The 27,829-nt window shown below is 35.8% G+C and overlaps 2 protein-coding genes and 1 non-coding gene across 7 annotated transcripts; 1 reads left to right on the top strand and 2 right to left on the bottom strand.

Annotated features, from left to right (window-relative positions):
- The first annotated feature begins 289 nt into the window (after positions 1 to 289).
- LOC107618026 (ubiquitin carboxyl-terminal hydrolase 10) lies at positions 290 to 8,564 on the top strand. 4 transcript variants are annotated; one of them, XM_016319948.3, is made up of 14 exons: positions 290 to 601; positions 690 to 878; positions 1,835 to 2,089; positions 3,177 to 3,321; positions 3,727 to 3,786; positions 3,916 to 4,011; positions 4,294 to 4,659; positions 4,760 to 4,900; positions 5,177 to 5,347; positions 5,726 to 5,983; positions 6,068 to 6,213; positions 6,878 to 7,420; positions 7,524 to 7,794; positions 7,906 to 8,564. In XM_016319948.3, the coding sequence occupies exons 2-14, from the start codon at positions 727 to 729 to the stop codon at positions 8,068 to 8,070; spliced, it is 2,769 nt and encodes a 922-aa protein (XP_016175434.1). In that variant the 5' UTR covers positions 290 to 601; positions 690 to 726; the 3' UTR covers positions 8,071 to 8,564. The 4 variants fall into 4 exon arrangements, with proteins under 4 accessions (XP_016175434.1, XP_088356670.1, XP_020967257.1 ...); XM_088500544.1 differs by having other exon boundaries at positions 294 to 601; positions 702 to 878; XM_021111598.2 differs by having other exon boundaries at positions 309 to 601; positions 6,068 to 6,240.
- Positions 8,565 to 8,984: 420 nt separating this feature from the next.
- On the bottom strand, positions 8,985 to 13,882 carry LOC107619026 (Glycosyl hydrolase superfamily protein). Of its 2 annotated transcripts, XM_021111600.2 has the most exons (6): positions 13,639 to 13,882; positions 13,375 to 13,418; positions 12,856 to 13,265; positions 11,947 to 12,672; positions 10,458 to 10,631; positions 8,985 to 9,255 (listed from the first exon to the last, which is right to left on the bottom strand). In XM_021111600.2, exons 1-5 carry the CDS (start codon positions 13,794 to 13,796, stop codon positions 10,554 to 10,556), a joined length of 1,416 nt encoding a protein of 471 aa, XP_020967259.1. In that variant the 5' UTR covers positions 13,797 to 13,882; the 3' UTR covers positions 8,985 to 9,255; positions 10,458 to 10,553. The 2 variants fall into 2 exon arrangements, with proteins under 2 accessions (XP_020967259.1, XP_088356671.1); XM_088500545.1 differs by having other exon boundaries at positions 13,375 to 13,827.
- Positions 13,883 to 27,334: 13,452 nt separating this feature from the next.
- LOC148545616 (small nucleolar RNA R71) lies at positions 27,335 to 27,442 on the bottom strand. The gene has a single exon (XR_015901523.1). It is a non-coding gene; the product is annotated as a small nucleolar RNA R71 (small nucleolar RNA).
- Between the last annotated feature and the right edge of the window lie 387 nt (positions 27,443 to 27,829).

Raw genomic sequence — 27,829 nt, 5'->3', positions numbered from 1 at the left:
AAAGTTAAAATACTCATAAAGATCATATTGTGTCATAAAAATAAAAGAGCAATATTAGGTCAGCAACTTTTGTGATTGGTAGCCATCAAATAGTCATTAATGATAATTTAATGATGTAAGATTGGTGTGAGATTTTATCTAATGATTCACCTTTCTCTGCTGATTACATGCTGGACAAAATTTAACAAAACTGCTGGAGTGCTGCCCTAGACTTTTCCAAAATAAAAAACAGAAATCGAAATAAATTATTTTTAATTTTTTATCTTAAAAAATCATATTGTAGAGACTTGATAGTTTACTCCAAAATTAAACTTGAAGCAAGGGGAAAGTAAGAGAGAGTGGCACTCCACATATTAGAGAGAAAGAGAAACAAGACGAAGGAGGAAGAGGTCGTTGAAAAATGACGGTAAAGATTTACGCATAGACTTTTGGGGATCGTTCCGTTACTTAACCTTCCCCGCTTCTCTACCTGTCTGTCCCTGCAATCTAGGCGCTAGGGTTCATCGAATATCCTGTTTTTCTCCCATTCGATTCCTTTCGTTTCCCTTTCGCTATTCCATTCTCGCTCTCTTTCTCTTCCACCTCGATCTCTTCATTTCAGGTGCCTTACTGCTTCCTCACTCTTTCTTCAATTGGTTTCTCTTTTGTGCGGATTTCTAAGTGTTTTCAAATTATTGGCGCTGATTCAGGTGCTGATTTAGGTGCTTGATTTGAACGAAATCCGCCATGACGATTGCCGATTCGGTTTTTCCGATGGACAATGGCGGCAGCTGCGTCCCGCTCCCTCCGGAGGAGGAGAATCGGATCGTGTCGGAGTTGATCAAGGAATCGGAGCTTAATTTGAGAGAAGGCAACTTGTACTACGTTATTTCCAATAGGTCTTAATCTCATCTTTCTTTCTTTCTTTTGGTAATTTTCATTGAATCTTTTGCTTAGCTGCCTGTTACTATTTGAATAGGGTTATCTTGTGGGGGAAAGGACTGATACTGGTTGGATTGTTACACACTTATTATACTCTTGGCCTCGGGGATTTTGGTTACACTTAATTGAGTTACTTCACTAGCATGGAGGGTGAATGGATCTTGTGTTGTGACCATGTTTGGTTTCCTGTTTGGGAAATTATAGAACTAGGGTATGGTGTAGTATAAAGCTAGTGGTTTTGTAGTTCTAAACGGAAATCCGAACAGTATTGCTTTTTGCTTTCATGTCCTTTTTATGTTTACTCACCCTAAAAGCTGTTGTTATTGTTGTTGTTTCTTTTTTATTGCTTTTTTCCATTGACATTCATATGGTGTTTTTCCGCACATATAATTTATGTGTATGGAGGGTTTTATCAATGCTACCGAACATTATCGACTGACTTTGAACTATGGTAATACGGTGATGCTATATGACCAAGTCATTTTGGTAACTAAGTTCAACCAAGTTGGTCCAATAGCTTGAGGATTGATAACCAGAAATTTTAGTTGAAGTAAAAGGAAGAGAAGGAGGAGAGGCATAAGAAGAAGAAAGACTAGGTTGAACTTGGTTACAAAAATAACTTGTTCACTTAGCATTTCTCAGTCACATCGTTTTACTTTCCATTTGTATTGATAATGGAAGTGCTATAAGAACCAGCTATGCACAGGCCAGAGGGTCTGTGAGAGCATAAGCCTCACATATTGGTCTATAGATGGCAGCCCTACCTTTCATTTGCCAGAGTCTAATTCCACAACTTGTACTTGTAACCTCTGGGTCATAGACTGACAACTTCAGCCGTTCCCCTTAATTTGTATCCCTTATTATTTTAATTAATTAATTAATCAATCAATATATATTTTTGCTGTCCATGCAGGTGGTTTTCAAGTTGGCAGGGGTATGTTGGGGATTGTGGTGGTATGCTTTCCACTGGTGAGCAATCTTCAATTGACCAGAATGCCGGTGTGGTTCACTCAGAGAATGCAGATAGACCTGGGCCAATTGATAATTCTGATATTGTCTCAAACGGAAATAATTACGAAGGCAATGATTTAGATATTCATCGAATGTTGGTGGAGGGGACAGACTATGTTTTAGTTCCTCAGAAAGTGTGGGAAAGACTTTCAGAATGGTAACTTTCTTATTTTCGAAATGGTTTTTACTTTCTAGTCTGGAGAACCTAAAGAATTAGATACACCCAAAAGGGTTGTTTGAGATGGTAAGTAACATTAACAATTGGGATGAGTACATAAGTTTGAATCTTATGGAAGGTACTCTTCTAGAGAGGTCAAATAACACCGGTGCTCCCAAAGTTTAACGATAGTTGGTTTAATAGGCTGTGGGAAATTTAAATGGTCCAGAGGTTCGAGAGTGACTGGTGGTTCTATATGTAAACTATAAAGGAAAAGTTACATAAATGTATATTATCTAGATCCTCCAAATATTATTTGGAGAAAGAGCCATATAGCCATAGATACCCATGCTTCTATACGTTTAATCAATTATGCAGAGTGATATTCTTTTAGACACAGATTTCTATCATAAAATTTCACAAGAAACTTGCTAATGGATCATGCAACACCAGCCTGAAACATACCAAGTGCCTGTTTGGCTTAGCACACAAGTAATTTTTCAAGGCCATAGTTAATTCTGGATGGTCAAAATTAATTCTAGAGATCTGCCAATCTATTTATCTGTTTTTCCATTCTCCCAGAATTAATTTTGCGGTATCTAGAATTAATTTTGGAAGATTTGAAAGAAGTAAACTTTGATTTGCATTTTATTTTTCCAAAGAACTTGACGTATAATGGCACTCTTACCCACAAGATCACAATCATCCATCTATTCACTCTTGAATTCTATTTTGTTCTTTTTGGAACTTATACCTCTAAAAGTAATTTTACTTTATTCATTTAAATAAAAATAAAAAACTATTTTCATAGACTTGCCTTTAACATACTCAAACCAAATACAATTCAATTATTTTAAAAGTATTTCCTCTAAGGTAATCTTAAACTTTCCTCTGAATCCTCAAGGGCAGTATACTCATTTTTTTTGCCTGGTTAGTTTAATAGGTTTAGTATTGACATCATGAAGTTAACATATAAATGGAGAAGCCTTGGAACTTGGGCGGTTAAGGTTATATTTCAATTTTGTCATCTGATGGTCACTACTGTTTGATTAGAATATGTAACAGATTTCTGTCTACCATGGTCTAGGTATAAAGGTGGACCAGCATTACCGAGGAGGTTGATCTCGCAGGGTGCTGCACAGAAGCAATATAGTGTTGAGGTTTACCCACTCATTTTAAAGTTGACTGATGCCAGAGATAACAGTGTGTCAACTGTGAAATTAAGCAAAAAGGTACCAATTGATTTCATATGGGGTTGTCTTGTTGGTTTTGCAGTTATGTTGCACTAAGTACAGATGAGTATTGAATCCGTTAAAGTACGAACCTATTCAATTTTAAAAACATATGTAATACACATTGGCATTACTATGTCAATGATATTCATCTTTTATCCAAATAGAAAAAATACTGTTGAGTATTTTAGTGTGAGGAAGACATTGGAACACTGACATTACTTGATAGCCTATTGCAAGTTAAGAACATGATTTGCTATTATATGTAAAGTTCTTCTATTCTTTCTTATTAGCATATTTTCCAAGGCCATCTACTTTGGTTCTAACATGGCATAATGTGATAATTGAAATGTTAGACCAACGTAGTTCTGATTATTGCTTTTCTGTTTCTCTGATATATTTTAGGCGAACATAAGGGAACTATATGAACTGGTGTGCAAAATCAAAGGAGTAGAACAAAAAAAGGTGCTTATTTATTTATTTTTATATTTTTTCTTATGTGGTTATGTTTTGCTTTCTTTTTCCCTCATCTGTAATCAATAATGCTTTCCCCTTTTGTCTTTCTTTTCTTTTGCTTGTTAAAAATTATGTTAGGCCTGTATTTGGGATTACTTCAATTTAAACAAACATACAATGCTAGCTGTGTCAGACCAGACATTGGAGGAGGCAAACTTGGTGATGGACCAAGATGTAAGTAACCTCGAGCTGTGCAGAAATTTTAGTTGATATGTTGTTAAAATTAGTAGAAAGTTTCAATACGATCTTTTACCAACCGAGTGGATATTCTGAAGTACTCCGATTGTCCAATTATGATCTTTTGTTAGGAGGCTCATGTCCAATTTGATAAAGTGGCTGTCGTTAAGTAGAGACATAATGAATATCTTTGGGGCATTCATTTATACTTAATTATCCTAACTTTTTGCTCGGTATTGGTTCTTCTATGGATGCTCCTGATTCATCTCTTCATCACAGATTCTTCTAGAAGTATCACTTGATGGAGATCATTCGCTTGGAAACGAGTTAGCTTTGGTACCATTAGAGCCTCCAAGATCATCTATGTCGATTGCAGGGGGGCCTACGTTGTCAAATGGTCATGCATCTGTGTCAAGTTTTAATTCGTATCAGGGAAGTTCTGTGAGTTCGTCATTGACTACTGTGGATGATAAATATGACAACTATAGAGGTGAAAGGGGTGGTTTGGCAGGACTGCAGAACTTGGGGAATACCTGCTTCATGAATAGTTCTATTCAATGTTTAGTCCACACCCCGCCTCTTGTTGAATATTTCTTACAAGATTACAGTGAGGATATCAACATGGACAATCCCTTGGGAATGCGTGTATGTAGAAAATTCCATGATTTGTAGTTCCTAGTGTTCTACTGTTTTGTAATATATTGGTAATACTTTTGAAGGAAATGAACATATATCTCATGTGCAGGGTGAGTTAGCACTTGCTTTTGGTGACTTGTTGAGGAAACTGTGGTCTGCAGGGCGAACTGCTGTTGCTCCTCGTGCATTCAAGGGAAAGCTGGCTCGATTTGCCCCACAATTCAGTGGTTATAACCAGCATGATTCTCAAGTTAGTTTCTCTAAATTGTCAAAGTTCTTAATATTTGAAATGCGCTGTGAATTAAACACACTATTGATGAAGACCAAAAGCAAACATTATTGGTGTTATTTCTTAGTGGAACTTTGTTTACACATGCAATATTTTCCGTTTCTTTGTCTGACAGCTTGTGTGTGTGTGTATTTAAATTTTTATGATTGCCTTCTGTAACATATTGAAAAGTTGTTGAACTTTGCACATTATGGTTGTTGAATGTGCATTGAGTGATGGATTGATTATTTTATTTAGGAATTGCTTGCGTTTTTATTGGATGGGCTGCATGAAGATTTGAATCGTGTGAAACAAAAACCTTATATTGAAATGAAGGACTCGGATGGTAGGCCAGATGAGGAAATCGCATATGAGTGTTGGAAAAATCATATGGCTCGGAATGATTCATTGATTGTTGATGTGTGCCAGGTAAGAACTTATATTTATGTCCATTTTGTTTCACATATTTTGCCTTTAAAATGCAAGTAGTGAACTGAGTAGCTAAATGCTTAAAAGTTAGCTTTGCCCTGTGTCCCTACCCAACTGCTTTGCAACCCAAAAAATAAAATGGGTTGAAAAGCAAATTAGGGGAAACCCCAAATTTGTTAATTGATATGTTTATTCAGATATGTTTTACTCTAAGTCTCTTACATTTAGTACTTTTTCTGTATACGATCTCGAGTTTTAAAATTGCATCAAAGGCCATCTATCAATCGTGCTGAACTTGATTTTCTATTAAAGCTTGAAAGGATGTATTTTCTCATTACTGAGTTTAACGTTTTGAATTTTTGGCAACAAAATGTTCAGGGTCAATACAAGTCAACATTGGTTTGTCCAGTATGTGGCAAAATTTCAATCACTTTCGATCCTTTCATGTACTTATCATTACCGCTGCCTTCCACTGTCACGCGGTCAATGACAGTAACTGTCTTTTATTCTGATGGGAGTGGTCTTCCCATGCCATACACTGTGACAGTTCTGAAGCATGGTTGCTGTAGAGATCTTTCCAATGCATTGGCCGCTGCATGCTGCTTAAAGAGTGATGAAATGCTTTTGCTGGCAGAGGTAAGTGCTTCACAGAGAACTTAAAGATGGCTTTCCTTGGCTTATTATGGTGGTTGATTTTGTGTGTATTTCTAACTTTTGCAGGTTTATGAGCATAAGATCTACAGATATTTAGAGACCCCTTTGGAACCACTGGCATCAATAAAGGACGATGAACATATTGTGGCCTATCGACTGAAAAGTGGAGCCCGGAAAACGAAACTAGAAATAATGCATCGATGGCTGGATAAGTATGCCACTTTTGGTGTTTCTGTTAGGTTATACTCTTAATATGGAATGGACCAATCTCTGTTGATTCAGGATACCTACACATGATAATTTCCTTTTTGCATAAGATGAGTGATATAGGCCTTTAATAGATTTCTTCATGTGGTTTCTTTTCAACCGGAAGTGTTCCACTTGGTGATATAAATTCCTCTGAAATAAATTCTGGTTAAATGAATTCCCCCTCCTTAAAATTAACTGATTAGGGACTGGAATTTTTGCAATGTTATCTAGTCTTTAATGGATGATCTCCTGAAATTGGAAATTATCTGGAATTCTGCCAACCACTTAGTACATTAACTCTATTTACTCATTTTCTTATTCATAACCCAAGGCAGGAGAAAATAATTTTCTTCAAGGATTTAGATAATTTCTCCTCAAACACTTGCAGATGCCATTCAAGTTGATACTTGTTACACAGGTTGTCACATAGGATGATATGCACAACCGTTTGGTTATATTAGCTTGGTGTAGGGAAGTTTGTCATGGCAAGATTTACAATTGACTCTATAGATATAACTGTACTGTTCCTGTTGCATTTGAGTTGGAATATGATAATACTTCAATTTTTCTATTATTGGTTTATTTGATGTTTCAAACTTACAATTACCTTTGATGCTTGCTGGACAGTGTAAAGGGTGGAGAGAGGAAGCTTTTTGGAACTCCTCTGGTTACTTATTTGGTGGAAGACACACTATATGGAGCCAACATTGAGACATCTGTACATAAAATGTTGTTGCCTTTAAGAAGAGCATCTGCTTCAACTAAGTCTCATGATGGAAAGGAAAATGGTTTCGTCTCAGTTGACACTGACGAGAAATCGCACATCTCCAATACCCAATGTGAACCAAGTAATCTGACAACTACCAGCACAGAACAAGATGGGACCGCTTGTGGGGATTCATCTTTCCAACTTTTCGTCACTAACAGTAGTGGTTTGGGCTGTGAACCCATTGAAAAGGATTCTCTTCTAAAACAAAGTCAACATATAAGAGTCTTTCTTGACTGGACTGACAAAGAGCATGATTTATATGATGCCAACTACCTGAGGGATCTCCCTGAGGTTCACAAGACTGGATTTACTGTGAAAAAAACCCGGCAAGAAGCCATTTCTTTATTTTCATGCCTGGAGGCATTCTTGACTGAAGAACCTCTAGGGCCTGATGATATGTGGTAAGATTCCTTTAATAATCTTAAAATGCGCCTCATACTAGACTTCCATGCTTACTCTGCGAAATATTTACGCTTTAGTTTAACTTTATAAAAATTTAATTAGGTACTGCCCTAGATGCAAGGAACACAGACAAGCAACCAAAAAACTAGATTTGTGGAAATTGCCAGAGATTCTTGTTTTTCATTTGAAACGATTCTCATACAGCAGATATCTGAAAAACAAACTTGACACTTTTGTGAATTTTCCCATTCACAATCTTGATTTGACCAAGTACGTTATAAGCAAGGATGGACAATCCTACATGTACGAACTTTATGCTATAAGCAATCATTATGGTGGTCTCGGGGGTGGGCACTACACTGCGTATGCTAAGGTAAGCTCATAACTTGCACAATTATATTTGATTTTTCATCCAATCATGCTACAAGCTCATAACTTTCAGTCCGTAATATCTGAACTCGTTTATTCTTCCAATTTTATGCAGTTGATCGATGACAATAAATGGTACCATTTTGATGACAGTCATGTCAGTCCTGTTACTGAAGCCGAAATTAAATCTTCAGCTGCATATGTCTTATTTTATCAGAGAGTTAGGAGTAAACCGCAGATGGAAGGAGAGGCATCTGTGGCTCATACAGGTTCTTTTTAGGCAGTGACGAGGCTTTTTCCTTTTTTTGTCTGGATTATATGCTTCACAATAGGCAGAGCTTATATCCTGGATAGCTGTACTTCCCCTGCCCTGCAAAACATGCAAGCTGAAATTGAAGACAAAATGTTGCTGTTTGGTGACAGCAATTAAGCAGATGTTTGAGGCTCCGGAAAACATGTCAATAGTATTGGCTCTTCATCTCCACACGATATATCATTTTTTGATCAAGAAGTTTTTGCAGCCTATGAACTTGCTTAGGTATTTCTTTCTGCTATTAAATTTCATTGGATGTTATACCGATGAATTAATCATAATTGCCGTTTGATAGTGGTATTTTTGTTTTCATAATTTGCTAATAGGGCTACATTTGAATTTGTGAAGAAATTTTAGCCATTGTCTTATCATGTTGTTAGGAGCCTTAAACCCAATATCTTGCGACAATTACATAAAATGCGTGGAAGAGATATAGAAAGCAGCTGATTATATTTGTTTAATCTTTTAAGTAATTGCTCGTAGTTCCTTCCTGTTTTATTGTTCTTCCCTACATCTGGTGCGTTACTTAACATGCTCGTATTTTTGGAAAATTTCTTTCTCAAAGGTACTTTCGATTTTCTGTAGGCATATTTCGGCGTTCTCCAATTCGTGATTTTATTTGTTCACAATTAAGCTTGATTTGTTTGCAGTTATTTAGCAATATATAGCTTCCGACTAAGTGCTGTGATCTTAAAGCTCAAAGGTTTTTTAATTCTCCAACCTAGGTTTTGTGTTTGTTTTTGTTTCGGTTGCTCAAATAAAATGAATAATAAAAATTATCCGCTGAACGAGACATTAGGCAGATGCCAAATATTGGAGAGCACCATTACCTACCTAACATGATTTGTTTGGGGTACGTGTTAGTCATTGAAATAGACATGTGAATGCAATTATTACACAACTACTATTTGGGACGTATGAGCCTCCGAGGTTGCGTTCTACAATTGAATTAGCAATGTGAGCAGAGTGCATATTATGAAAGAATATCTCAGTAGGATATAATAGAATAGCAAAAATAATATTCATCTCTAATTATGTAATACACAACAAATAGGAGGGATAAGGCTCTTGATCTTTGACGACAAGTGGACAACTAGCTTTCCTTCCTAAGCCGGTAAGCCATACATAAAGACAATGAATTCAGTCACATCCCTGGAACATGGAAAAAAGGGTTAACTTTCTTTTTTATGCCAACTAGCAAAGTTCCACCACCCCTACAAAAAAGTGCATGATGCTGTCTGTTTCCCAACCATCACACCTTTTCAGACTTGTCATTTGGGTGCCCAATCGGTGCAACTCGCAACCAGGAACCAGCTAGTAATAATTTGAGCGTGAATAAAAATAGTAGGAGCTATAAAGATTGTATATAACTGAAAAACAATTCAGACAATTCCAGAAAATTTTGTTTGAAGTTTATACAATAAAACTGGTACTAAACTCCTAACCTTATATTACATCCTTTGAGTAAGACTCTTCTCGAAACTTTTATATGATATGGGATTATCCTTTTTATACAATGATCATGGTTCATTGTTTTTACACCTTTTTTGTTAACTCAATTTTAATCTATACTATTGATGTAGAAATATTGTTTTAACTTGATCTTAAATGCAATATGAAAGACATAATTATTCAATAATATAAAAGAGAACATGTTTATCAAAGTTAGTAGCTAATGGAATTTCAAGAATTTTGTGTAATTTCATGCAAACAAATATTCCTGACAGTTGGCAACCCGTACTGGCAGTGCTTTACAATCTACTCAATCTAGTGTGAACCGAGTTGGCCAACCAACACCACCACATTTATCAAATCGCAATTATTTTTCTAGCTCTCATCTCAAGATTCAATTTTTGAAGAGCAATACTCTAAATCATTCTTTGAAAAAATTTTAGTTCGATACTTTATTTTTTAACATATTTTAATTATTTGATCAATTTTACATCAAATTATTTGTCTATATAAAAAAAACTAATCTAAAAATTTAAAATTTTTAAGAACGAGTATATCTTTATTAAATAATAATAGATATTGTTTTGTTTGATTTTTACCAAAATTTTTGTAGTGAAAATTGATTTATTTAAAAAAAATAAAAAGTTAATAATTAATTTAATAGTTAAAATTTATTAAAATTAAATTTTTTGAGTAAAAATTAAATTCAAAAATTTTTAAGAACCGATCAAGATATTATTTTATTTTGAACGGCAGATATTGGTGCATCCTTTTTGACAAGCTATGCTAAGAACTAATAATTCCAATAGTAATGGACAAGCAAAGTGACAAATAGACAAATATACTAAATACTAAATAATATAATATAATATAACTTAGCTTGTGTCATTGGTGTTACTCACCTTTACTCTTTTTTATTCCGTTCGCCTTTACTCCTCTCTCCAATACCATATTACCATGGTGTCTTTCTTCCTTTGGTTGATACTAAAAAATAATCCTCAAAATTTTAAAACCCCCGTCACCAACACCACCAACGACCATAATGATGCTCCTAGGAAACGGTATCTCTCTTGGTCCTGAATTCACACAAACCAAAATATCAAAGTTACACTCATTCTTTTTCCATAACCAAAAGTAACAACTCTTGTCCTTTATTTCAAAACGGCTAAACTACTACTATAGCAGTTCGTTAATCATGTGGTGTGATTCAATATACTACGAATGAACCATTATTTTATTACCCATAATATTTATAATTTGGAACTCAGCGGAAAACAGAATGACTTAAAAAGTTGGGCGTTAATCTAAGAACACCATCATAAAACATATATTATCATTAAATGGAGTTCAATCTTTGATTCATGCCATGAAAATTTGACTAAATTTTTATGTTAGTTGTCGAAAATTTAACACAACCCTCATCATTTATTCAAGTTTGGGACTAGTTATGTTCTGCAAATGTAACATAGGCGGGGTTATTAAATGGAGTTCAATAATGTCAAACAAATATTTTGTAATCTTAACTAACAAATTCAATAGACAACAATAATGCCAATTGTACATTTAATCCATTATGGTATTATTGGATTAGATGAAAATGTAGTCTCCATTTATTTCATATGCACTCAGGTACCTTCTTCCCTCATCCATCTAAGATCCTCTCTACACAATTATTATAAGGTGTAACGGGCAACAATATATAATGAAATTTGGGACCAATAAAGGAGCTAGACACTTGATTTGTGAAGCTACACCTTAGCTTACACGGAAATGGAATCCTAAAGTTACGTTTGATTTGTATTTTTATTTTTAGTATTTTTTAGATTTTGTAAAAAAAAAAAACAAAACGTAAAAACAAAAAATAAAATTTTATTTTTTTTAAATTTAAAAAACAAAAAATACTAAAAAAAAATAAAAATAAAAATGCAAACCAAATGAAACATACATAACACACCCTAAGATATTTGCTCCTCCTGAGTTTCATATAAACATATCTATTCCTACGATAACGAGTAGTACTATACCGCAGCTTCATTTATAAGACGCGTTCGTTAGATCTGACTAGTGATGTGCTAGCTGATACTTAATTCATTAAACTATAACAACCTCATTTCTCATCCAACATCAATACGTTAAATAATCTAAAGATATATGACAGCTAATGTCTTGAATAGCATAGCAACCTAAGCTCATGTCATGTGACATAAAGTCTTCTAATCTCAATATCATGTGTATCTAAATTCTAAATTCCTAGATCTTAAAACCACTCTTAAGAGTTTTTAAATGACATAAACTAAACTCAATAATTAATATTATAATAGTATAAGACTGAAAAAAAAAAATGAAAAATGAAAAATAGAAAAGCAGTGCTACTGTGCTAGTATGACTAACCGGTGAGGTGGCAGAGGAAATGGACAAGTATCCGGTGGAAGAGCTAGGAGGAAGTGGCGGCGCTCCACCGTTAACGCCACTGTTACTGCTGTTACCACTAACTCCGTCACTGGACGAGGACGGAGAAGCCGTGGTAGCCAAGCCAAGAGAATATGCCGGAGTTCCATCGGGCTTAAAAAGGCCATAGTTCCGCTCTGAGGTGGGCCCGGGCTTCATATTCTCATTAAACAAGGCAAAGACATAAATATTCAAGTCGGAGTTGGGCCTCATTGGCGTGCCCTTCTTAGTACTCTGAGCCACCAACTTGATGAGGTTACCGTTGTACTTCTTGGCATTCTCCGGTGTGGCTCCGGCTTCGTCTTGGTCCCCCTTGGAAGGCCACCCCGTCTCTGAGATGTGAACGGGAAGCTTGTTGTACCCTAACGACGCTAGCGCCGAGTAAACGGCGTCGATCTGCATGAACAGCATGTTGTCGTAGTGGAGCCCGGTGGATGAGTCCACAACGCCCTGGTTCGGTTGGAACAACACGAATTCCAGCGGTACTTGCTTTGGGTTGTCCTTGTACGCAAAGTATGGGTATGCGTTTATCAGGAATGGCGATCCTGTTTTTGATTGGAAGCTCAGGATTGGACTCAGACACGGTTCCAGGTCTGGACGGAACGCGCCGGCAGACGGTGGATAGGATTTTTCCAGAACTGCCAAGGAATGTGTGGTCGTTACAGTCACCTGTTTACACAGGAGCCAAATCTCAGTGGATCATGACATCAAACACAAATTTAAATTTAAAATGTTGCAACAAATGACCCTCAGATCTCAGTAGATCGCCAGAACAAAGTACAAATTTGGAATCGCAACACTGCAAATGTGGATCGGGAAAGCAAAATAAATGAGTGCCCTACTGTAACGGACCTGTTTGTCTAGGCCGAGGTTCTGGAGGGCCGTGTGGACACTCTGCATGGCTGGGAGGAGGTTGTCAGTAAGGGAGGTGTCGTTGAAGGTGAGGACTTCGTTTCCAACGAAGATGCAGGTGATCTTGGTGGCCGGGAGGTAAGGCTGGACATTGGACTTGATCCATGCCTGTGCTTGCTTTGGGTCCTGCATCTTCGACATGTACTCGTTCCCCAGCCCCACCATGATCTCCACCCCTGTGTTCGCGAACGAGCGCAGCACGCGAGGGTCCGCGTCGTAGAGCTTCACCTTTGTTGCTCCGATCGACTTCACCAGCGGCACCACCTCGTCCGGCGACGGCAGGTTGTTCGCTATCTGCCCGTAGTTGATCCCGATCGCCGCCACATTGGTCCAACCAAATTCTACTTGTCCTAATTAACGATTACAAATAATTAACCACAGAATCATTTAATTTGCGCAACAATGTGAAAAAAAAGGACTGACATTGTTGGTTAGTTAGCTAATAAATTAATCACTCACCTGTGATGAAGATTACAAGCATCCAACAGTAGCTGCTGCGGAATCTAAATAAATAATCCATAGATAAAAAAGCAATGAGTATTAGAGTAGTATTTAATTTAATCTGCAATAATAACGCAGAATAGTATTGTGTTGAATGTGGGAGCAATGAAGTGATGAGGATAACAATTATGATGAAAGTGTCACTCTGCTACCACCGTTTTCGTCAACACAACACAATACAACAAATTAAGTGAGAGTAGAGAAAGAGTGAGTGATGTTTACATGGTATTTATTTTTTTCATAGGGAAATAGAATAAGATAAGGGGAAAAAGATTCGTTAGAAAATAAATAAGAAAAATGGACACGCGGAAAGGTGGCCGCAAAACATTGGGAATAAGATGCTTCATTACGGAATGGCGATTAGGAAGGGTCATGTCCATAAACTACCATCTGCTTTATTTTCTTTTTCACAAAGAAGAAAATTACAAATAAAAAAACAACAAACCAAAAATAGAATAATGTATCATATCATATGATTTATTGGATTATACATTTGTTTATGTGTGATCTGTCTATGCTATTACTTTTATTAGAGTGAAAGTTGGAAGGAGAAGATTTATAGTTGCGCTGAGAGTGACCGGCCATGAAAATATCCGCCCCTTCCTCCTGGGGAGATTTTATTTTACAACTTGAGATGAGATGTATATGCTTTTGTTGCATTCACTTGTGTTAATTATTTCAGTCAACCGACGTGAGTTCAAATTGTTTGCTAATATTTTTGAATAATTATATATTAAAAATTCATGTGCAGTCAACGTGAAGTTAATAATTGAAAGTTGTTAGATAAAAATTTGGTCAAATCGATCAAATTAATTCATGTGCAGTCAACTATCAACTTCACGTAAAATTGACTATACCTGAAAGTTTACCTAATTATATATGTGTAAGTATTAGATAGTCGTGTAAATTAAATCTAAAGACATGCAAGAAAGTATCAAAAGAAATAAGTATGGGTGGAGCACAAATGTGTTGTGATTTATGACATGAGTAAAATTTTACAATTAAATAAAATATTTATTTAAAGCATTCCTCTTTCTTCTTATATTATTGCAGTTTTTTATTCTTTGTTTTTTATTTTATTTTTTCTTTTGTTATTGTCATCGTCACTATCATTACCTCCATTTTCTTTTTCTCCTCATCTTTCTTTTTTTACTTTTTAGTATGCAATTTATTTTCTATATTCTGTATCGTTGTATTTAAATTCCGGTATCATTTTAAATAAATTTCTGCACTATTTTTGTTTTTGACAATAATTCAATCCAATAAATATGAACATACATTCATTTAACTAAATAAAATTGTAGTATAGTACAAACATGTTCATTCAAGTCTAATATGAGAAGTAATGCTTTTAAAAAAAAAATAAGAGTAACAGAAAAGAAAGAAAAAAGAATATAAAAAGTAAAAACATACAGCATTAAATAAGGCATTTCTGTATTTTTATAGTAAAATTTTAGGGTCAAAATTAAGAAAATTCAGTGTTATTATTAAAAAATTTTCTATGTTATTTTTTTTGCACAATTTAAAACTCTCTTTTCTCTTCCTCCTTTTTTACATTCTCATAATTCTTGTTTCACTCTCTTAATAAAATCTTATGTCACAGTTAAAAAATTTCGATGTCAAAATTGAGAAACTATGTGTCACAATTAAAAAACTTTTCGAGTGAAAAAATGTGTAAAAACACGTGCTGGTATTTTAGCCGGGAGTACCAGCTTAAGTCTGCCTAGTACTGCGTATGAGAAAAATAAAACTGCTGAATTACTCAAGAAAATATTTATAATAGAAAATCGAACACTTATTTTAAAGTTTTGGTCCAAAATTAGGCCAATGAACTAAAACAAGTGAACCGAACCCATGTTAGGCCCAAGTCTAAGACTTACAAAGCCTTAAACCTAACCAAGTTCAACACATTTTAACATTTGAGAGAGGGAGAGCCATAAACCCCAATTTTGTGGTTTATCTTGTGTTGAATTTAGTAGATTTTATCAACTTATCTCACATTTATTCAATGAAATAGCATGGTTTTGTGAATTTTTCCTAATTTGCACTTAAGAATAAAAACATGCTTTTTAGACCTTTAAATTGCTATATTTAATTCACTTTGATTCCACTCGATGCTTTGATATACTTGTTTAGTGATTTCAGGCTTAGAAGGCAAGAATTGGATAAAAGAAGTGAAGAAAAACATGCAAGATGGAGAATACATGAAGAAATAAGGATTTGGTAGAAACCTTGGTTACGTGTACGCGTGACACTTGCCGCATGACCTCATTAAAGGAACATGTTGGGGACGATTTCTGAGCTCAAGGAGGCTCAGATCCAACTCATTTCTGAGGTATTTGAGGCCAAAATCAATAAGGATGAAGGAGGTAGCAATTAGATTAGGTTAGAAACATGTTTTAGGGTAGTTTTCTAGAGAGAGAAGCTTCCTCTTTTCTCTAGAATTAGGGTTCTTAATTTAAGATTCTCTTTAATTTCACTCTTTAATTCTTGTTTTAGTCTAGTTTCATTTATATTTTCATGTTCTATTGTATTAATTTTCTTAGTTCTTCTTGTTAATTTCTCATTTAAGTTACTTTTTAGTTTATGAACACTCTTGTTAATTTCAATTTTCTTTAATGCAATTTGATGTTTTATGTTTCTTTGATGTTTGTTTGAGTTATTGTTGTTATTTTTTTGCATTTGGTAGTAATAGATTTTATTATTTTTGCAATTTAATATGCTTTTCTTTCTATGTACACCAAGTGTTTGATAAAATGCTTGACTTAGGCTTAGAGTAGGTTTTTGAGCATTCTTGGCTCGAAAATAGAAGCTTAGTAGTCTTGAGTCATTAATACCCAATTTGGATTGGTGATCTAGGATTGTTAGTTAATCTTGTTTCCATTAATGCTAATCTTTTGCTAATTCAATTAGTAAGTGGATTAGGACTTATGGATTGAGATTAACTAGTCTTATTTGATTTTCTCTCGATGTTGGAGATAACGAAATAGGATTATCTCTTGATAATTATTGCATTATAATTAATGACTAGGATAGAAAACCTTGATTCTCAATCCTTGCCATGAATGCCTCTTTAGCATTTGTTCTCTTTAGTTGTTTGCTTTATTTTCTTGTCATTTAAATTTCTTGCCATTTAATATTCTTACTTCTTTATCATCAACCCACCTTTGTGAAACTCATAACCAATAATTGAGTACTCGATTGTAATTCCTAGGGAGAACGACCCGGGAGTAATACTCTTGGTTATTTTTATTGGGTTGAACTTGTGACAACCAAAATTAAACTTTGATTGAGGGTTGTTTGTTGGTTTTGATCTATACTTCAACAGAATTATTGTGTGAAAATTCCGAACCAACGATAAACCCAGCATCAGAGAGCACGTTGAGAGGAAGAGAGAAAAGAAGAAGACAAACCCTAACTTCCTTGATCTTCAATCCCTCATAATGTTCTCTCCGGAGCTCTGATCGCCGCATCGTTTGCGGCCACGCAAAGCCTGTTAAAGAACGGATGCTTGACGGTTTAGAATTCAGAATAAATTCCCGTTGCAAGTATAGTTTCTAAACCAAGCAATCATCCTTTCTTACAAACGTTTTAGTTGTCACAAGCAACAAACCCAATAAAATTTATAAACCGAAGTATTCAAACCTCGGGTCATCTTCTCAAGGAATTGCAGGGAGGTGTTCTTATTATTAGTTAAGGAAAACAGTGTTTTTGGGTTTTGAAAGGTTTGAATAAGGAAAATAAGTTGCAGGGATTAATAAATCAATATCTAATAAAACTCTTGGCAAGGTATGAAAATTCAGAAGTCCTATCCTAGTTACTCTTATGAGAATTGAGTTCAATCCCACTTAGTTAACCTTTACAAAAGCAAGGAAAAGTCAAGTGAACTAATTAGTTAGATCCCCAAGTCCTAGCCAACTCCTAAAGAAATACTAGAGTTAGTGGGATTCAATTCAATTAGAGAAATTAATTAACAATCACGATAAGTTTGATAACTCAAGAACCTCCAGTTAATCAATTAAAGCCAAGAATATAAAAAAAGCTAAATAAGAATCATAAATCTGAAATACCTCAATTTATATCAAATAAAGAAAATCCTAACATGAATGGTTCATAAGCCAATTTGGCAACATAAGTAATTAAATAAAAGCATTAAAGTATCTGAAAGTAAAAGAGAAATATAAAGTAAAAGGAATATTGAACCTGAGAGGAAGTTGAAATAATAAGGAATCCTAATTCTTTTAAGAGGAATCCTAATCCTAAAACCTAAGAGAGAGGAGGGAACCTCTCTCTCTAAAAACTACATCTAAATTATGAAAAGTGAATGATGATTGAATCTCTATGAATGGATGTATTCCCCCACTTTATAACCTCTAATCTGTGTTTTCTGGTCTTGGATCTGGGCCAAAAGGGCTTCAGAAGTCGCTGGGGGCGTTTTCTGCAGTTTCTGGTGCGTGGCGTCTGTCACGCGTCTGCGTAGTTCACGCGGTCGCGTCATCTGGGAGTTTTTCTTATCACGCGTTCGCTTCGCTTACGTGTATGCATCATTTGTGTTCTGCTCAAGGCACGCGTCTGCGTCAGTCACGCGTCCGCGTCGCTGCCTTTTCGTACTGGGCACGTGGCCGCTTCGTCCATGTGTTCGCGTCATTGCCCTTTTCTTCAAAACTCCATTTTTGTGCTTTCCTTCTATTTTTGTATGTTTTCTTTCCATCCTTTAAGTCATTCCTGCCCTATAAAGCCTGAAAGCACTCAACACACAAATCACGGCATTGAATGGTAATAAAGGATGATTAATTTTAATTCTAAAGCATAGGAAACATGTTTTTCACATATATCACTCAATAAGGAAGGAAAAGTAAAACCATGCAAATTACATGAATAAGTGGGTGAAGGATTGAATAAATCACTTAATTTGAGCACAAAATACATCATAAAATATGGGTTTATCACCTGTCTCCTCCTTTACATTTCTATCCAAAAATTTCAGTAAGAATCTCCCTCACCAAAATCCAGTTTCATTTTTCCCATGAGAATCATATTTTTGGATTGTGTGTTCATGGAACTTGGTGATTCTTGTGTTTAGAGGAAGCTCTAGTTTGAGTTCTAGCTAGGTTTCATTACCAATTTCAGTGGATAAAGATAAGAGCCACTTTTTCCATGTGTTCATGAAATTTTATGAAGCCCTAGTGATTGAATATTGTGTATGTTATGTGAAAATAGTGTAGATTGGTATTAGAGGCATTAAGTTGATAATTGATAGTGCTTGAGCTTGGTGGAGGTGAACTTGGAGCCTAAACTTGGTGAAATTCAAGAATTAAGGGTTTAATCTTGGCTTCCTAGAGGTATGGTTTAAGTTTCACTTAAATACCATGTAATGTGATATGAAATTTGAGGCTAGATGACCCTAGAAATAAGCTTGAATTGTGTGATTAGATGGAATTGTTATGTTAAAATTGATACATTGTTGAAATTGATTTTGGTTGGTGATTGTGCATTGATAAATTTTGAGTTATGTTGATGAATTTTGGGCCGAAGGCCGTGAAAGGTAAGCTTGGTAAGTTGATGAAATGCATTGAATGTTTATGCATAAAATTGAGGTGTGAAAATGATGATCTAGAGTTGTAATGTGTAAATTAAGTAGGCCTGAACTTGGTTGATAGTAAAGGAGTGAATTGGGATAGTTGGGAGGTATTTGATGTTTGAATTTTTCGTATAGTTTAGAATTTCACAAATAAAAGCTCGTTGCAAGTATAGTTCTAAACCAACAAAGAATCCTCACATGCAAAAATATTGGTTGTCTCACAAGGAATTGCAATAGAGTGAATGATTATTGGCTATGAAGGTGCAAGGGAGTTTGATTTTATATTTTGGCAAGAAAATAAATGACAAGAAAGTAAATGATAAGAACTAATAAAATAAAGGAAAAGAACTCTTGGTTAAGACATGGAAAATTGAGATCACCATCCTTGTCTACAAACCAAATATTGACAATTATGAGGGACCAACCCATTAAATCTACTTCTAAAGCTTTAAGTACATTTAATGTCTACTCCTAAGCTTGAAGTACGTCAAATAGGCTTGATCAACATCAATCCATACGTCCTAACCTAACTACTAATTGACTTAGTAGTAGGCTAGAGTCAATGGTTATCAAATTGACCACTAAGGGTTCTCAAATCACCAATCCAATGAGACCCAATGACTCAAGATCACTCAATTCCTTTAGCCTAGGCCAAGAGTAAAGAGAACTACTCAAAAACTAGAGGAAACATTCTATCGAACACCTAGTGTGCAATCAAAGTAAACATCACAAAATGCAAGAATTAAAAGAGCTCATAACCAACATAAGCAAGAAATCAATAATAGCAACCAAGATCGACATAAAAGAACATGGAAACTTAAAATTGCATTAAAAGAAATCAAGCTCCAACAATGATTCATCAACATAAAAGATAGCATGAAAATAGAAATTAACAAAAGCACCAAGAAGAATTGAAGTATTAGAATAAGGAATTGTAGAGAAAACAAGATGAAATCAAGTAATCAAATCTAGATTTAAGAAAAATTAACCTAATCCTAACCTAATTCTAGAGAGAAGAGGGAGCTTCTCTCTCTAGAAAACTAACTAAAGGCTCATCATGACTAACTAAGTGCTCCCCCTTGCTCAATCTTCAATTCTGCATCAAATACCCTCAGAAACGAGTTGGAATTGGACCTGGCCAGCTCATAAATTGCCCCCAGCGATTTCACTTTAAGTGGGTCACGTGCGAAGATCGACGCGTACGCGTCGCCATGCAACTTCACTTCCACGCGCGCGTCTGCGGCGCGTGCGCGTCCATTGATGTACTCCCAATCCTTGTTTCCTCATGCATTCTCCACTTTGCATGCTTTTCTCTTCACTTCTTCCATCCAATACTTGCCTTATGAGCCTGAAATCACTCAACAACCTATCAAGGCATCGAATGGAATTAAAGTGAATTAAAATCACCAATTTAAAGGGCCTAAAAAGCATGTTTTTACACTTAAGCACAAATTAAGGGAGAGTTACAAACCCATGCTATTTCATTGAATAAATGTGGGAAAAGGTGATGAAATTCCCTAAAATAAATATAAGATAAATCACAAAATTGGGGTTTATCAAGCCTCCAACACTTAAACTAAGCATGTCCTCATGCTAAAATCAAGAAAGAGACAAAGGGTATTAACATTTATTCAATGTAAACTACCTAAATGTAACCTCTAAATGTAACTATCTATATGAATGTAATCACTTAGTTAAAACAACTCAACTTCCAAGAAAACATATGTAGGCATAAGGGCTAGAGCAATAGGAATCAATCCAAACCAAACCAAACCCACAATTGCATTGAATTATCAAAAAGATTTACAAACTTGCATGAAGAAGAATGATCATAATGAAACCATATAATTGAGCGATCGAACCCTCACCAGATGTGTATCCGCTCTAATCACTCAAGTGTTTAGGGGTTGATTCACTCAATTCTTTCCTAATCATGCTTTCCAAGATTTGTTCTTCATCTAACAATCAACAATCATTCAATGCATGCATACAATCATCATGAGGACTTTTCATAAGGTTGTAATGGGGTTAGGGTCACGGTAGGGTCATATATGGTTAAGTGGACTAAAATTTGAATCTTTGATTAACCTAGACTTCCCACCTAACCTATATAATAACCTATATAATTAATTGCTAACCTAACTACCCATTCTTCACTTTTCATATACACATGCATTTTTTCTTCATTTTACAACACTTATGTATTGATTTTATTGAACTTTACTTTGGGGCATTTTGTCCCATTATTTATTATTTTTCTTCTTTTTCTTTCTTTTCATTTTTTTTTTAACTATACACAAGAACATCAATGCCTAAGGTTAATACATTTAATCTATACATGAGCATGTACCCAATTCCCAAATATAGAAATATAAAACACCCTTTTATCCCAACCAATGTTCCCAATTCTCCCCAATCTTGAATAATAAACACTCTCACTAGCCTAAGCTAATCAAAGATCCAAACAAGAGACTTTTATTTTTTTTCGCTTTAGGCTTGTAATGTGCTAAAATAAATAACAATTGGGTTAAGTATAGGCTCGAAATTGGCTAACAATGGAGAGTAGAAGGTAGGCTATTTGGGTAAGTGAGCTAATGAAACAATGGCCTCAATCATATAAGTGCATGTATACAAGGGATGATGGACATATAGAATTAAATAAATCAAGGATCACAATCATAGAAAGAGAACAATTACACACAAGAAGGAAAATAAGTGGTTATAAGATGTAACCACACCATTAGGCTCAAATCTCATAAGCTTGTGTTCTTAGCTCAAAACATGATTCACAAAATATATAATTCAAGCAAGTTCCACAAAAATTTTTCTCAATCAAATGGGATGGTCCCCTATAGATAAATTCTTTGGAAAATTTTATCATTTTGACTAAGCTTATTGATGTAACGTTGTGATTGAGAATTTTTTTTTTAAAAAAATTTCTTAGTTTACCCCTTTTTTCAATCAAAACAAATTTCATATACAAAAAGGGTCAACTAGGTTTTAACAATCCAAAATATTTTTCTAATCACAACCAAAAGGCTAAAACAAACAAAAAAACTATGTAAAGAAGATCTACTAAAACTATGAAATGTATCCAATCTAAGGTGCAAAATGCAACAACTAGAATATAAGTATCCGTAATACTAGTATATATAATAATCCTAAAAAAATGCAAAATAAAGCAAAATAATATAAACTAGGAGATAAATGTCCGGAGATGTTCACCCAAAATTGCTATCCACCGACAGTGACGACGGTGACCTCCCCACACTTAAAATGAAGCATCGTCCTCGATGCTACTGCTCAGGCTCAGAATGGGAGGGGGGGGGGGGTCAACAGTTGAATTTGGCGGCTGGGGCTGAGGCTGTGGCTACTCAGGGGGCTGCTGAGCCTCTGGGATGGCCTGTGTCTGTAAAGGTGCCTCTATCTGAGCTGGCTCCTCCTCCTCGGATGCGGAAGAGTCGGGAAGAGGGGGTAACTCAACACCGAGTGCCATAAACATCTGATCCACTCTGTCCAGGCGTCGCATGATGCGGTGCTCACTATGCTCCATGAAGCGGATCAGATGCTGTACTAAGAGATACGCCGGCTGGGGTGTTGGTGATGGTGGTGCAATGGATGCTGCTGGTGTAGACGGTTCCGCTGCAGCTGATGAAAAAGAAGGTCCGGCTGCTGCTGCTTTGGCTCTAGACCGGCGCCAGGATGGGAGCTTCTCGTTCACCCATGTCCCCACGGAATGAACTCCTCCTTCCTGGGGACGGGAGGGGGTGGTGATACGTCATCTGCTAGCCAGGGGAGTCTGGCCAGCTGAACCATCCGAGTGACCAATGTCGGAAATGGGAGTGTGCCATGAATGTGTGTCCGCTACATAAACCTCCTGATCAGCTGGGGGAAATACACCTCCTTCCCCTCTATGATGCAACTAATCAGGACGAGCATAGCTACCGGAATCTCGGTAAAGTGGGTGGTCGGCATGACGTAATGGGCAAAGATCTGCTGCCACGTCCTAGCCTCCCTACTCAGATGAACAAAATGCACCCCCTTGGGTTTCTTGTTATTAGAATCCATCACCCAAGGGGCATCCGGAGTGGCAACTATCTCCCTCAAAGCATCATAGTCGAATGTCATACAATGCAACTCCACCTCAGCCAGCTAAAATGCATCTTTCTCATTGGTCTTAGGCCTACAGCGGAGTGCATCCTCAATGGTAGCCTCTGTGATCAGTATCTGCTGGCCTTGCAGGTAAACGAAATCAAGGTTATGTCTGAAAAGATTGCAGTAGAATTCCTGAACCCATGATGTGTTCACTCTGCCTAGCTCCCTGTCAATAAAGGCTAGGCCCAACCCCTCAATCCGGGCCTCAATGGACTGTCTCAGGTCGGTGGGGATGGCTAGCTTCTTTTCAATGTTCAAGTTCTTCCCCACATAGTTCGGGAAGCAGAGCTCACAGTATAGGTTAGGAAACTTATCTATGTCAGTGGCAGGCAGCTGCTAATCAGCTTTCTCCTCTTCATTGAGAGGGTTCTTAGCATAGTCATAGAAAGGAGAAAGAGTAAAGGCTTGAGGTTTCTTCCTCTTTCTTGAAGTGACCTTGGCTTTCCCTCTGTCGGCCATTGATGAGCGGATAATTTATACCCATTTTGGCATTATTTTTACATAGTTTTTAGTATGTTTTAATTACTTTTTATTATATTTTTATTAGTTTTTATTCAAAAATTATATTTTTGAACTTTACTATGAGTTTGTGTATTTTTCTGTGATTTTAGGTATTTTCTGGCTGAAATTGAGGGACCTGAGCAAAAATCTGATTCAGAAGCTGAAAAAGGACTGCAGATGCTGTTGGATTCTGACCTCCCTGCACTTGAAGTGGATTTTCTGGAGCTAAAAAAGCCCAATCCACGTGCTCTCAATTGCGTTGGAAAGTAGACATCCTGGGCTTTCCACAAATATATAATAGTTCATACTTTGCTCGAGATTTGATGGCCCAAACTGGCGTCCAAAGCCAGCCTAAAACATCTTGGCGTAAAACGCCCAAACTGGCACCAAAGCTGGCGTTTAACTCCAAGAACAGGCTATGCACGAAAAAGCTTCAATGCTCAACCCAAGCATACACCAAGTGGGCCCCGTAAGTGGATTTCTGCACTATCAGCACTTAGTTACTCATTTTCTGTAACCCTAGGTTACCAGTTTAATATAAAAACCACTTTTAGAGATTTATTTTACGTCTTTGACCAGTTTTTTATCTTTTGATCACTTTACCATCTTTAGACCATTGTACACGTTTGGAGGCTGGCCTCACGACCATGCCTAGACCTTTTTCACTTATGTATTTTCTACGGTGGAGTTTCTACACTCCATAGATTAAGGTGTCGAGCTCTGCTGTTCTTCATGAATTAATGCAAGTACTATTGTTTTTCTATTCAATCATGCCTACTTCTTCTCCAAGATATACTCTCATTCTTAATTCAGTTAATTCAGAATGAAGGGGTGACCCGTGACAATCACCCAATCTTCATTACTCGCTTAGCTAAGATCGCGTGCCTGACAACCACAAAGCGGTCTACATGATGTTCAATGTACTCATTGGACGATAGCTGGAGTATATTCTCTTGTATATCTAATACACGGACCGAGTCCGTGAGATTAGTATCTTCGTGGTATAGGCTAGAATTGTTGGCAGCCATTCCTGGGATCCGGAAAGTCTAAACCTTGTCTGTGGTATTCCGAGTAGGATCCAGGAAGGAATGACTGTGACGAGTTTCAAACCTGCGAATGTTGGGCGCAAGTGACAGTGTGCAAAAGGATCAATGGATCCTATTCCGACGCTAGCGGGAACCAACAGATGATTAGTCATGCGGTAGCTGTTCCTGGTATTTTTCATCCGAGACGAGAAATCCGACAGTTGATTAGCCGTGCAGAAACCGTAGAGGACCATTTTCACTGAGAGGATCTTACAGCTTGCCATGGAAGGAAGTAACGCATGGTTGGAAGAAGGCAATAGGAAAGCAGAGGTTCAGAAGCAACAAAGCATCTACAGACGCTTATCTGAAATTCCCACCAATGAATTACATAAGTAGCTTATTCTTATTTTCTATTTTATTTATCTTTTAATTATCAAAACCTTATAACCATTTGAATCCGCCTGACTGAGATTTACAAGGATGACCATAGCTTGCTTCAAGCCGACAATCTCCGTGGAATCGACCCTTACTCACGTAAGGTTTATTACTTGGACGACCCAGTGCACTTGCTGGTAAGTTACACGGAGTTGTGAAGAAAAGTGTGGGATCACGATTTGGTGTACCAAGTTTTTGGCACCGTTGACGGGGATTGTTCGAGTTTGGACAACTGACGGTTCATCTTGTTGCTCAGATTAGGTAATTTTATTTTATTTTATTTTATTTTTGAAAAAAAAAATTCAAAAAAAAAATTTATATTTTGTTCTTCAGAATTTTCAAGAATGAATTCTAGAGTTTCAGATGATATGTGAAGCCTGGCTGGCTGCTAAGCTATGTCTAATCTTTTGGACCGAGGCTTTCACATAAAGCTTGGCTGGCTATTAAGCCATGTCTAAATTTTTGGACCGAAGCTTTAGACTAACATTGCATGATTCCTGGAATTCTTATTAAAAATTTTGAATCTCTTTATTTTCTTTTCCAAAATAATTTTCGAAAAATAAAAAAATAATAAAATCATAAAAATAAAAAATATCTTGTGTTTCTTGTTTGAGTCTTGTGTCAAATTTTAAGTTTAGTGTCAATTGCATTTTTTATTTTTGAAAATTCATGCATGGTGTTCCTCATTGATCTTCAAATTGTTCTTAATGATTTTCTTTGTTTAATCTTGTGATTTTCTTGTTTTGTGTCTTTTCTTGTTTTTCATATGCATTTTCTAATTCATAGTGTCTATAGTTTAAAAATTTTTAAGTTTGGTGTCTTGCATGTTTTTCTTTTCTTAAAAATTTTCAAAAATATGTTCTTGATGTTCATCATGATCTTCAAAGTGTTCTTGGTGTTCATCTTGACATTCAAAGTGTTCTTGCATGTATTGTTTGTTTTGATCTTGAATTTTTATGTTTTGCATCATTTAGTTGTTTTTCTCTCTCCTCATTAAAAATTCAAAAATAAAAAAATATCTTTTCCTTTTTCTTCACATAAATTTCAAAATTTTGAGTTGATTTGGTCAAAATTTTTTTAAAATTTAGTTGTTTCTTATTAGTTAAGTCAAAATTTCAATTTAAAAATTTTATCTTTTCAAATCTTTTTCAAAAATCAAATCTTTTTCATTTTTCTTCTTAATATTTTCGAAAATTTTAAAATTGATTTTTAAAATCTTTTTCTTATTTTTATTTCATATTTCGAAATTAATGCTAACAATTAATGTTTTGAGTAAAAAATTTTCAAGTTGTTACTTGCCTATTAAGAAAGGATCAATCTTTAAATTCTAGAATCATATCTTTTAGTTTCTTGTTAGTCAAGTAATTAACTTTAATTTCAAAAATCAAATCTTTTTAATTTCCTTTTCAAATCTTTTTCAAAATAAATTTCAATCATATCTTTCAATCATATCTTTTTCAAAACTTAATTTCAAAATCTTTTTCTAACTTCTTATCTTTTCAAAATTGATTTTCAAATCTTTCTCAATTAACTATTTGAGTTTTTGTTTGCTTTACTATTTCTTATCTTTTTCAAAACTACTTAACTACTTTTCTCTCTCTCTATTCTTCTACTCACATAAAGTAATCTCTATACTGTGACATAGAGAATTTTTATTCTTTTCTGTTCTCTTCTTTTTCATATGAGCAAGAGCAAGGATAAGAATATTCTTGTTGAAGCTGATCCAGAACCTAAAGGACTCTAAAGAGGAATCTAAGAGAAGCTAAAGCACAACACTCTGGAGAGGACCTGACAGAAATTTTCGAAAAAGAAGAAGACATGGCCGAACCCAATAACAATGGTGGAGATGCAAGGAAGATGCTTGGTGACTTTACTGCGCCCACTTCTGACTTCTATGGAAGAAGCATATCAATTCCTGCAATTGGAGCAAACAACTTTGAGCTTAAGCCTCAATTAGTTTCTCTAATGCAGCAGAATTGCAAGTTTCATGGACTTCCATTGGAAGATCCTCATCAGTTCTTAGCTGAATTCTTGCAAATATGTGACACTGTTAAGACCAATGGGGTTAATCCTGAGGTCTACAGACTTATGATTTTCCCCTTTGCTGTAAGAGACAAAGCTAGGATATGGTTGGACTCACAACCTAAAGAAAGCCTGAACTCTTGGAAAAAAGTTGGTCAATGCTTTCTTGGCCAAATTCTTTCCCCCTCAAAAGTTGAGCAAGCTTAGGGTGGAAATCCAAACCTTCAGACAGAAGGAAGGTGAATCCCTCTATGAAGCTTGAGAAAGATACAAGCAATTGATCAGAAGGTGTCCTTCTGACATGCTTTCAGAATGGAGCATCTTATGTATATTCTATGATGGTCTGTCTGAATTGTCCAAGATGTCATTGGATCACTCTGCTGGAGGATCTCTTCATCTGAAGAAGACGCCTGCAGAAGTCCATGAACTCATTGAGATGGTTGCAAATAATCAGTTCATGTACACTTCTGAAAGAAATCCTGTGAATAATGGGACAACTCAGAAGAAAGGAGTTCTTGAGATTGATACTCTGAATGCCATATTGGCTCAGAACAAAATATTGACTCAGCAAGTCAATATAATTTTTCAGAGTCTGACTGGAATGCAAGCTGCATCCGGTAGTGCTAAAGAAGCCTCCTCTGAAGGAGAAGCTTATGACCCTGAGAATCCTGCAATGGAAAAGGTGAATTACATG

This window comes from Arachis ipaensis, chromosome B9 (genome assembly GCF_059453495.1).
Source record: "Arachis ipaensis isolate K30076 ecotype BB chromosome B9, ASM5945349v1, whole genome shotgun sequence".
In the NCBI taxonomy this organism is placed as follows: Eukaryota; Viridiplantae; Streptophyta; class Magnoliopsida; order Fabales; family Fabaceae; genus Arachis; species Arachis ipaensis.
The sequence above is the reverse complement of the archived record's forward strand: the minus strand, read 5'-3'. Positions and strand labels throughout refer to the sequence as shown.